Source organism: Cynara cardunculus (assembly GCF_001531365.2).
Source record: "Cynara cardunculus var. scolymus isolate 2C chromosome LG 13, CcrdV1, whole genome shotgun sequence".
NCBI classification, from domain to species: domain Eukaryota; kingdom Viridiplantae; phylum Streptophyta; class Magnoliopsida; order Asterales; family Asteraceae; genus Cynara; species Cynara cardunculus.
The window spans coordinates 6011035-6021035 of NC_037540.1; the positions used below are offsets into that span (position 1 = coordinate 6011035).

At 35.8% G+C, this 10001-nt stretch overlaps 1 protein-coding gene across 1 annotated transcript in view; it reads left to right on the forward strand.

Annotated features, from left to right (window-relative positions):
* Positions 1–1676: 1676 nt before the first annotated feature.
* The window catches only part of LOC112525386 (phosphoenolpyruvate carboxylase 4-like), a 14827-nt gene continuing 6502 nt past the window's right edge, over positions 1677–10001 (forward strand). The window contains exons 1-16 of the mRNA XM_025135501.1: positions 1677–1942; positions 3089–3252; positions 4443–4557; positions 4675–4752; positions 4837–4905; positions 4989–5067; positions 5165–5241; positions 5361–5456; positions 6780–6921; positions 7055–7171; positions 7947–8233; positions 8508–8633; positions 8761–8862; positions 8945–9091; positions 9345–9443; positions 9565–9653. Coding sequence (XP_024991269.1) covers positions 1787–1942; positions 3089–3252; positions 4443–4557; positions 4675–4752; positions 4837–4905; positions 4989–5067; positions 5165–5241; positions 5361–5456; positions 6780–6921; positions 7055–7171; positions 7947–8233; positions 8508–8633; positions 8761–8862; positions 8945–9091; positions 9345–9443; positions 9565–9653 — 1943 coding nt within the window. The 5' untranslated portion in view covers positions 1677–1786. The remainder of the gene's footprint in view (positions 1943–3088; positions 3253–4442; positions 4558–4674; positions 4753–4836; positions 4906–4988; positions 5068–5164; positions 5242–5360; positions 5457–6779; positions 6922–7054; positions 7172–7946; positions 8234–8507; positions 8634–8760; positions 8863–8944; positions 9092–9344; positions 9444–9564; positions 9654–10001) is intronic.

A 10001-nucleotide genomic window follows, 5' to 3' on the forward strand; every position in this document is an offset into this window, starting at 1 on the left:
GCTTGGTTTACCCGGTGTTGTAACAATAYGTTTGTCATATGTTTTTTCATATGAGTACTGCWGCTTAGTAATATTATACAGCCAAAGGATTTTGTTTATCTAATGTACYTTTTATTAACTCAAGTAGTAACAGTGGCATGATCTTCCCTTCTTGCATTTTAGATGTATTATATACAAGTGTGTGTAATGAGATGATAAGTAGAAGAAAACTGTTTTAGGGGCATTCGTAAACCAAATCCTTTGGCTCAACCAGCTATGAAAACAACGATATATATATATTCTAATATATATATATATATATTGGAATGATTTAGAAATGGGGTTGTGTAATTCGTGGAAATTCTGCAATATATTTAAGAAAAAGGGAAGATGGAATTGAGGGTTTTGTTGATTGAAATTCGTCAAAACAGCGATTCCTCCTCAGACAACTGTGGAATCCATGTCCAAAATACAACTCTGTTGATCATTTTGTACAGCCACCATCTATCCTATGCTGTTACAAATGATCATACAGATTAGTGATAACTAGAAATACAACAATCCATTACAACGAAATTTTGTTTAAAGAAGTGATTGGTGCCGTAATTCCATTCAATTTGGGATCGAACCAAAGAGCGATGATCGAATCAGATATCGATTGAAGATCGAACCAGATTGGCGATCGAATTTTGCTTACGAGAGAGAGATTTTGTTTACGAGAGAGAGAGAACATACCTGGAGATCGAACCAGAAATCGGTAGATGAGATGGTAGAGGCGTTGAATGAWTTTGGATTAGAGGATGAATCTATAGGAAAGGAATTTGAAATCCCAGCATGTTACCGTGGAATTGTGAAATCGGTGCGTGAAGGAATTGACTGAAATTGACCGGATTCCATCATCTTATTCTATTGAACCAAACATTTCATTTGGAATTTGGTCAAAGGATTGGATAATCCAATTCCTTCCAATTCCTTCTGATTCTTATGAGCCAAACAGCCCCTAAATGTTTTCTTTAATGAGAAAGAGCCATACAACCTAGCCCTACATGATATGAATAATTTGATAATTCCTTTCATTTATGTCATATCATTGATATACGAAAGATCATGTGAGAATAAGGATTAAAGGTAAGAAACGTAAGAAGGTATCTGAATCATTGATCATTTTTAATCTTAAACTTACTCGTAAATCACGTCTGATATATTGATTAATTCGATGTATCTCGGTGCATCTTATCTTAATATCATTCAATGGTGGAGATCTGTCATACACTTCTCATTTTAACCCTTTTTCTTATTAAAACCCAACAATTCACGAGGGTAATTTATTTATTGCTTTTGGCAACTTCCATGGTAGTGAGTTTGCATCGTCCAATAATGCACTACAAGTCTACAATGTTAATGCAATAATGTCGATATCTTAAGAAAAAAGTAAAATATCAATTTATAAAATGGAAATTACATGAGATATTATTAATCATCAGATCACATAATATTTTTTTAAAAAGAAATCCGATGGAAATATTCCATATTTATCAAAAAACAAAGCCTGGCGGTGATTCACCTGAATCGGTTCCAAACATTATTGTTGCAAAAAGAAGGCGGGTCCCACTTTTCTCCGATAAACCCGTGGAGCCTCGACACACGTCACCGCAACGTTCGTCGTTTCGTACGGTATACCAACCACTCACAGTCTCACACACCACACTATACATTCTCTTCCACAGAAATCCCTCGCTCACAGTAATCTCTCTCTCTCTTGGCAACAATCCATCGCCATTAACGTTATTTGATACAGTAGCGGAAGATGACGGACATAACGGACGACATAGCAGAGGAGATTTCGTTTCAGAGCTACGATGATGATCTCCGCCTTCTCTTTAGCCTCCTCCACGACGTTCTTCAACGGGAAGTCGGTCCTAACATCATGGAAAAACTTGAGCACACTCGTACTCTCTCTCAGGTATGCGTTAATTTTCCTCTGATTCTTATTATTGTTAGTTTGATTTTACGTGAATAGCAATCGTTTTCATCAATTAGAAAAAAACTGAGATGATCTGATATAAGCTATTGGTTATACCGTTTAATTGATCGGATACATGCTATTATTTGATCTCACGGTAAAAAATTGAAGAAATCATATTTTTTGTTCATGTTCGTTGATATGATTTCTGTTTTTATTTTCCAAAACTAATGATTTAGTCTATCGACAATTTTAGTTGGTATATATACGAGTATATATATGCATGCATATTTTTTCAATCCTAGATGATAGAAAAATCAGAATCCTAATCACTCTACCCGAATACTCAAAAATGATTATTTCATCTTCAGATCGCGATACAGTTGAAGCACCCATCCAAACACCGCTCAAGTAATGTGTATGGGAGTATAAGTCCATTGCAATGCATAGTGGCTTTTTGGCAGTTCTAACATTTGAATTTCTCTTACAATCTACATTCCTGAAACTAATCATATCAAATATTTTGTAGTTTATGTTTTGATGAAAAACTTCTATTTTTGTACCTTAACAATTATTAACCCAGATCATGTGCACAGATTGATGTGTAGGACTTGCACGTGATTCTGAACAATTACAAAGGGTTCTCTTATTTATGTTCGGAATTTGTACCTTAGGAATTAACCAGCAAGAACAAGCACATATTATTGTCTCAACTGTGTATAATTTGATCTAATGATCTGGCAGTAGAGTTTATTCTAGTGAATAGATGTTGTACCTAAAAACATACACAAATGAATTGTGATTGTCTGTGCAGTTCGATTCTCTTATTTATATATGTTTTGATTTGATAACAGCTGCTGTTTTGCTACTTGTAAGCTAAAGATCAAGAACATGCACAAATAACAATTCCGGTATATATATATATATGTATGTATGCGTCCTACAAGAATGTTGAGTCTTGTCTTTATATCTGTATATCAAAAACCCTGTTTTAAGTTGGTTGTTGGTAATGTTTAAGAGAAGTCACAAATTGGTTTGATAAGGTTGTGATATTGTGCTTTTACTTTGTAACTTATGAATATGCAATTTTGAGTAAGGGAATGATAATGATGTTGATTTAGATGAAAATTTGTGATTGAATTGTAGAGTGCCTGTCTTATAAGAGCAGCTGGGATTGAGGGCACTGCAGAGGTGCTGGAGAAGCAATTGGCTTCTGAGTTATCGAAAATGACACTAGAAGAAGCCTTGAAGCTTGCTAGAGTCTTTAGTCATTTTCTTAGCTTAATGGGTATTGCTGAAACTCATCACAGGTTCATCATCCATTCTTTGCTTAGTTATCCCTTAAATCAATTCATTGATTGAGATATAAAATTGCAGCGACTAATACTGTCTACAAAATATTGGTTATATAGAGTAACTATAAGCATTGTAAATGGATATATGCTCTAGGCTGAGTATGTGATGTAAAAAAGACAGACCCACCATATAAACCAAACGGGACCCGATATCTCTCACTCAAAAGTAGCATAGGGAATGGGTAGAATATACACAAACCTTACCTTAACCACTAGGATAGAGAGGCTCTTTCCGTGAAGACTCCCGGCTTGTGCATGACCCAAGGTGTGTGCAAGCAGGCAATAAGAATATAAGATGGCTAATATAATAGGTAATCAGGAAAACTAACAGGTAGAATAATAATTGCATTGTGTGTGCATGATCCAATGGTGTGCAAGCAAACAAGGTAAGAAGGTAAAACATGTAATACAAGTAGAACTAATGTATATAGCAACTTAAACATGTAGGAAGACCAGTAAGAAAGTCAAGCAAGAAAGTCAGGTGTGTATCCTATGGTAAGTTGCCTCTCCACACCTTCATCACAAATTTCCTGAAAAGCATTTGAAGTGTAATCTTCTCCTCTATCAATTCTTAGAGTCTTTATTATATGGAGATCGGGAGAATCGATGTTGATGCTTCTGGGTCATCATATCCAACCTCTACGTAATCCCACAACAACAATCTGAAAATGGTCTCCATTTTAACACACCTATGATCATCATGTTCACCTGAAAATAAGGGAATTTGAGGACCATCACGGATTGTCATTTTTAACTCACCAAGAAATTTTTATGACTTATTAACGTGGCTCTGATACCAAATTACGTTTGGGTAGGACAAGAGTAAGAGAAGATACTGGAGCCAAGAGATAAATTGTTTTAAACCTTCATTGATTGGTTGGTTCCGCTCTCTCAATTATTTGAATACATGACAATGATGACAATTTAGAATACAAGATTCTAAACCTCCAAGGAATGCTAAGTGGCTTATATTCACCATCATCTTTAACTAATAATAATGCTAAAGGTTGCATAATATTGGAAGACTTTCTAGATACTTTTGACTCGTTAAATTTTGATTATTGCACATTACTGATGGCCTGATTACGTAGCTTTTTAGCAGCATGAATATCACACTTCCTTGTGGTGTAACATCTTACTTGCAGGTCTCGTAAGTCAAAGAATGTGGCACAAGCCTCAAAATCTTGTGATGATACTTTCAATCAGCTGATTCAAGGTGGCATTTCTCCGGATGTGCTTTATGACACAGTGTGCAACCAGGTGTGGGTTATGGCATCTTTTGCGTTTTTATTTGTCTCATCTTCAATTATAAAGCATGCATTTTGAGATGTTGAATATTTTAATAATTTCTTTACAACGCTTGTGATTTCCTTGTAGGCAGTCGAGATAGTCCTCACTGCACATCCCACACAGATTAACAGACGTACTCTTCAATATAAACACATTAGAATTTCTGTAAGTTGTTTATAATTGTGAAGTTTAATTTTTGATTATATTACTACATAATCGTAACCTGATTTTTATTTGTTGATTTTTCAGCATCTATTAGAATTTAATGACCGTAAAGATCTTACACAGGAAGATCAAGATACTCTAATAGAAGATCTGGTTGTTCTCTTGCAAAGTCTCTTGAGTAGAAGCATAAGTTTTGGGGATATTTTGTGAATGATCCATAATATTGAATTTTGTAGGTGAGAGAGATAACTTCTATATGGCAGACAGATGAACTTAGACGCCATAAGCCTACACCATTAGACGAGGCTAGAGCTGGTAAACTTTTTCTGGTGATACATATGACAAAATTCATATTTGGATCCTTTCAAAGATGATGCATTCATGCAGTTACTTACTTTTGATATGAAACTAGGATTAAATTATGTTGAGCAGTCCCTTTGGAAAGCCATACCCCACTACTTACGCCGTCTCAGCAATGCTCTAAAGAAGGTAGGTTTTCCCTATTTCTTTAAAAACATAGATTTTCCCTATTTTTCATCCATGGATCATAGCAGGCGTCCTTTGTTCATGGCTTGATTACGTTCTCTAATTATCCTCCCTTTTTTCAGCATACTGGGAGGCCACTTCCTTTGACGTGTACACCAATAAGATTTGGATCCTGGATGGGGGGTGATAGAGATGGAAATCCTAATGTCACTTCGAAGGTGAGGTTCGAGCTTCCAATCTTAAGACTCACGTCATATTTGAACTCTAAAAGTGGTTGAAGGACCTATCAGGGATAATAATTATTATTATAACAGTTGAACTCAAGTTTGTAGGCAAAAATGGTTTTACTAAAAGCAATTTATCAATGACATACAAATCCTAGTTGGGTTCATGCATCCCCAAGAAATCTTTTATAGTAAAAACTGATCAGATAGTATTGATTTTATGCTTCATGTACAGTAGTGCATACCAACTGAACAGTTGTGCATACCAACTGAACAGTTGTGCTCATTTAGAGTTGTGGTGTTTCTCTTCGATTTGTTTTTGTTCTTTTGGTTGATAATAAAATACACACTTCACTGTTCGTGCACTTTCAGTTTTCTTTTTTTCCACTCACAAATTCTGGATGACTTCTTTCTTAGTCTCATCACGTGTAAACCATATATGGATCAGCAAATCTTCATAATACTTCCTAAATCATGCATTTCCTAGTATTTCTTAGTTTTCAATGGCGCTTGCTAATTGTTAACTTTACAAAGAATTGATACGATTGATTGGGTCCACAATCTTATTACTAATAGCTATTTAAGACATTTAGTTAATAGTCAAACATTTCTCTTAAAGTATGTGTTCGGTTCGGTCAAAGTTGCATTTTAAAATCTGTTTTCCTTGATACCCATAAGATTTGAGCTGTCTTCCTTCTTTGTCATTTTGGGGAGCCCAAACTTGTGTTTAGGTTACATACATGATCTATACTCGGTTCACCTGGAATGATTTGGTTGTTTTCTAAATTGGTGTTATTGAAGTTTCTAATGGGTTAAGGAATGTTGGAGGAGCTCGTATGTGGCTACATACTTATATATCAAGATTCATGATCTGACATAAGGAGAGAATGCATTAAGATCTGTTACATAGGATGAAGGGGTCCATCAGTGTAGTCTTCAAGAAGGCCAGCTTAGGAGACATCAAACTGATCAGTTTAAAGTTGATAAATAATAATCATGCATGTATATCATTACATGCTAAATTTGAGCTCTAATATATGCCTCTGAGCTATTTTCTCTAAATTCTTAACCAAAAGTTGAGGTACTACATCTTTGATGGGTTGATTTCAGAGAGATATGTACTCCGTGATATATTGCTTAGCCTGGGAAAAACTAGGCACTTGAGATAAGAGCGCTCTAGGTTCTGTGGCAATATATCATACACTCATAGTAAAAGATATTCCTACAAAGTACAAAGAGAGTGATAGGAGGTTCCCTTTCCACATTTTTCGTTCTTTTCCATTCGGTCAGCTAGAATGAACTATATTACTGTCACAGGTAACAAGAGACGTATCTCTTCTATCAAGGTGGATGGCTATTGATCTTTACACACGAGAAGTTGACAACCTCCGATTCGAACTTTCTATGAACCAGTGTAGCAATGGCCTGTCAAGTCTAGCAAATGAGATTATAGATAAAGGTATCTCGTTTATGTTTTCTGATACTGTTACTTCATTATAGATCTGTGTTGTCTGCTCCTTTGACATCTGAGCTGGAATCATTAGGTGCTAGCTGGCTTACCAAACTAAGTTGATGTTTTTGAATTCTTTTAGAAAATTCTGAAGAGGATCGACACATGAGTTGGAGCCACATGCCAAAGCATCATAACCATCATGTTCATGGACTACCTACACAACTTCCTGCTCAAGCTGATGTACCCTCTTGTACAGGTTAAACACTTCCTAATGGGGAATTTTGCTTTACATCTCCACCTCTATTATTGCCTAGTTTCTTCCCAACTTGTACTTTGCTGCTATCGTACTTCAAACCTACATGCTTTTGACCCTCCACACAATCAAAGTAAAATTCATCACACTATTGCTTCTCTTGCGGCCTTCAATGTTGATTATGTCACGAGGACATATATATAGCTTGTTAGGTTTTCAGCAAAAACTATTCATTTGGTACTGTTGCACTTTCAAATCTTGATCCTTTTGCAAATGATTGATGTTTTAGCTTTCCACACCACGAAAATTAGTTGGTTTTATGTGTATGACTAAATGTAGTTCACAAAATATGGATCATACTCTTCTGTGGGTAAATAGACTTCATGACTTCTGTTGTAAAGTGTAGATTCTCCACGTTCTAGGAATAAATTTTTCCTTGATGCAGCTTTCAGTTCATCATTCCATGTTTCTATGGGTAAAATAGACTTCGATGACTTCTATGGTTGTTTGTGGCACCAACACACCTTGCAATTGCTCATGTCAGAAGAGATTGCGTATGAGGGAGAGTGCAGTGTGTATAGTCTGGTTGACCCCCTCTTTATTTGTTAAAAGCTATGTAGATCATTTGATGATGGTTATGCTTTTTTTATCCTTGGCTTTTCAATGCTGTGGACAATTGTTTTTCCAATATATTTGCAATGCATAATAAACACAACATAAGAGATCATTTAATCTATCAGATGCTCAGAAGTAATATACCTTTTAAATGTTTCTATAGACTGCAACGAAGTGGAATCTCATTATCCTCGACTAGATGTTCCTGGGTCAGAGTACAAACCCCTGAAAGTACACATAAATGAGAACCAATCAAATGCAACCATTGGTCAACAACCTTCTACACCAAAATCTGGGTCCTTCAGTCCCAATCAGCTGCTCGGTCAGAGGAAAGTGTATCCCGAAACACAAGGTGCAAGAGCCAGCTTTCGGAAGCTTCTTGAACCAAGTATGCCGCAGAAATCTGCAATTTCTCCTTACAGAATTGTTCTTGGGGACGTAAAAGAAAAGGTAATCTTAAGTGAGACATGTATGATTGACGATGACAGTAATTGAAATACTAAGATATCAAGAATTAACTATTTAAATATCTCTAGTAGAAGAGAACACTCGAGGGAAAATAGTGAAAACATTGCATTGAACTGCCCTTTTTAGATGGAAACATAAGTGTATATTTCGTATTTTATGAGGTAGCATTTAACAACTTCTTTCTCTTTCCATGTTTCTAGTTCCCTTCTATGTTGTAATGAGATTGTAAAGCATCAAATTTTTCATCTTCTTCCAGCTTAGGAACACTCGTAGGCGCTTAGAGCAGCTTCTTGAAGATCTTCCTTGTGACCAGGAGCCTGGTGATTATTATGACACACCAGATCAGCTATTGCAGCCACTCATGCTGTGCTATGAATCCTTGGTATTATACATAGTTTCTGCTTCAATCCATTCCTATCAAGAACAGAAAACTCAGAAGAATAAACACAGTAGTCCTAGATTATTTCTAAACTTTTTTCCCCACTGATGTATGACTCTAATTGTCTCAGCAATCCTGTGGGTCGGGAATTCTAGCTGATGGACGGCTTGCTGACCTAATAAGAAGAGTGTCTGTCTTTGGGATGGTACTGATGAAGCTTGACCTACGTCAGGTTCGTTCTGTTTCATATTTCTATTACGGACGCAATGACAATGTGATCTGACTGACTGATTGACGGTTGCAAAATGTGACAGGAATCCGGTAGACATTCAGAGACTCTTGATGCAATTACCAAATATCTTGATATGGGCACATACAGTGAATGGGATGAAAAAAAGAGAATAGATTTTCTAACAAGAGAACTAAAGGGGAAGAGACCTCTGGTTCCACCAACTATACAGGTAACTCCTTCGCCTTGCATGCTTGTAGTGGAGTGATCAACTGTTTTTTTCTCCTTCAAGCAATACACATGATAAATAATAAAATTTTTGAACAGCTATCAGAACTGATTCATTTATCTAATTTTCAGTTGTATACTTTCTAGTATGCAGTGTTATTGGCCTGTTCTTTGGTTTCGATTTTAATGTACCAGTTCATATTTTCGTAATTTTATTGTATTCTTTTGTGATTTTTCTTTAAATTGGTTTTTATTAGGTTTCTTCCGAAGTTAAAGAAGTGTTGGACACCTTCCGTGTTTCTGCTGAGTTGGGTAGTGATTCCCTAGGGGCGTATGTGATTTCCATGGCCTCAAATGTATGAATTATGATACCTGAAAAATTCAAACAACAACATGTTTTTGTTTTATTGTAATCTTGTCTCTAATTTTCACTTCCATTTCTTGAAAGCTTCCCACTTGTGTTTCTTACATTGGCAGGCAAGTGATGTCCTGGCTGTGGAGCTTCTGCAGAAAGATGCTCGTCTTGCTGTTGCAGGGGAACAAGGAAGACCATGCGTTGGTGGATTGTAAGGCTTCTTTGTTTCTTTTCCTCTATTCCCTAACTGTGTCTTTTTCCAATTCCCCTCATCCTAACATAAAAAAAGAAGTAAATTGATAGCGTGATATACATCAAAAATCATCTCATCTTCAATCACAAACGACAAATTCAAATAGGAGGCCAGCATATTTACCTCGAAAGACCGGTAAAAACGTGGTTTTAACATAAGATTGGAGTTGCTTTAATATAGCTTCTTTTCTTCTATTATTGTTAGACTATGTTTATCAAAAAAAAAAAAAAGATTATATAAGTTGACCAAATATGATGTTAAAAAATTAGTTAATGTTGATATTTTAAAATATATTTAAGACAATTC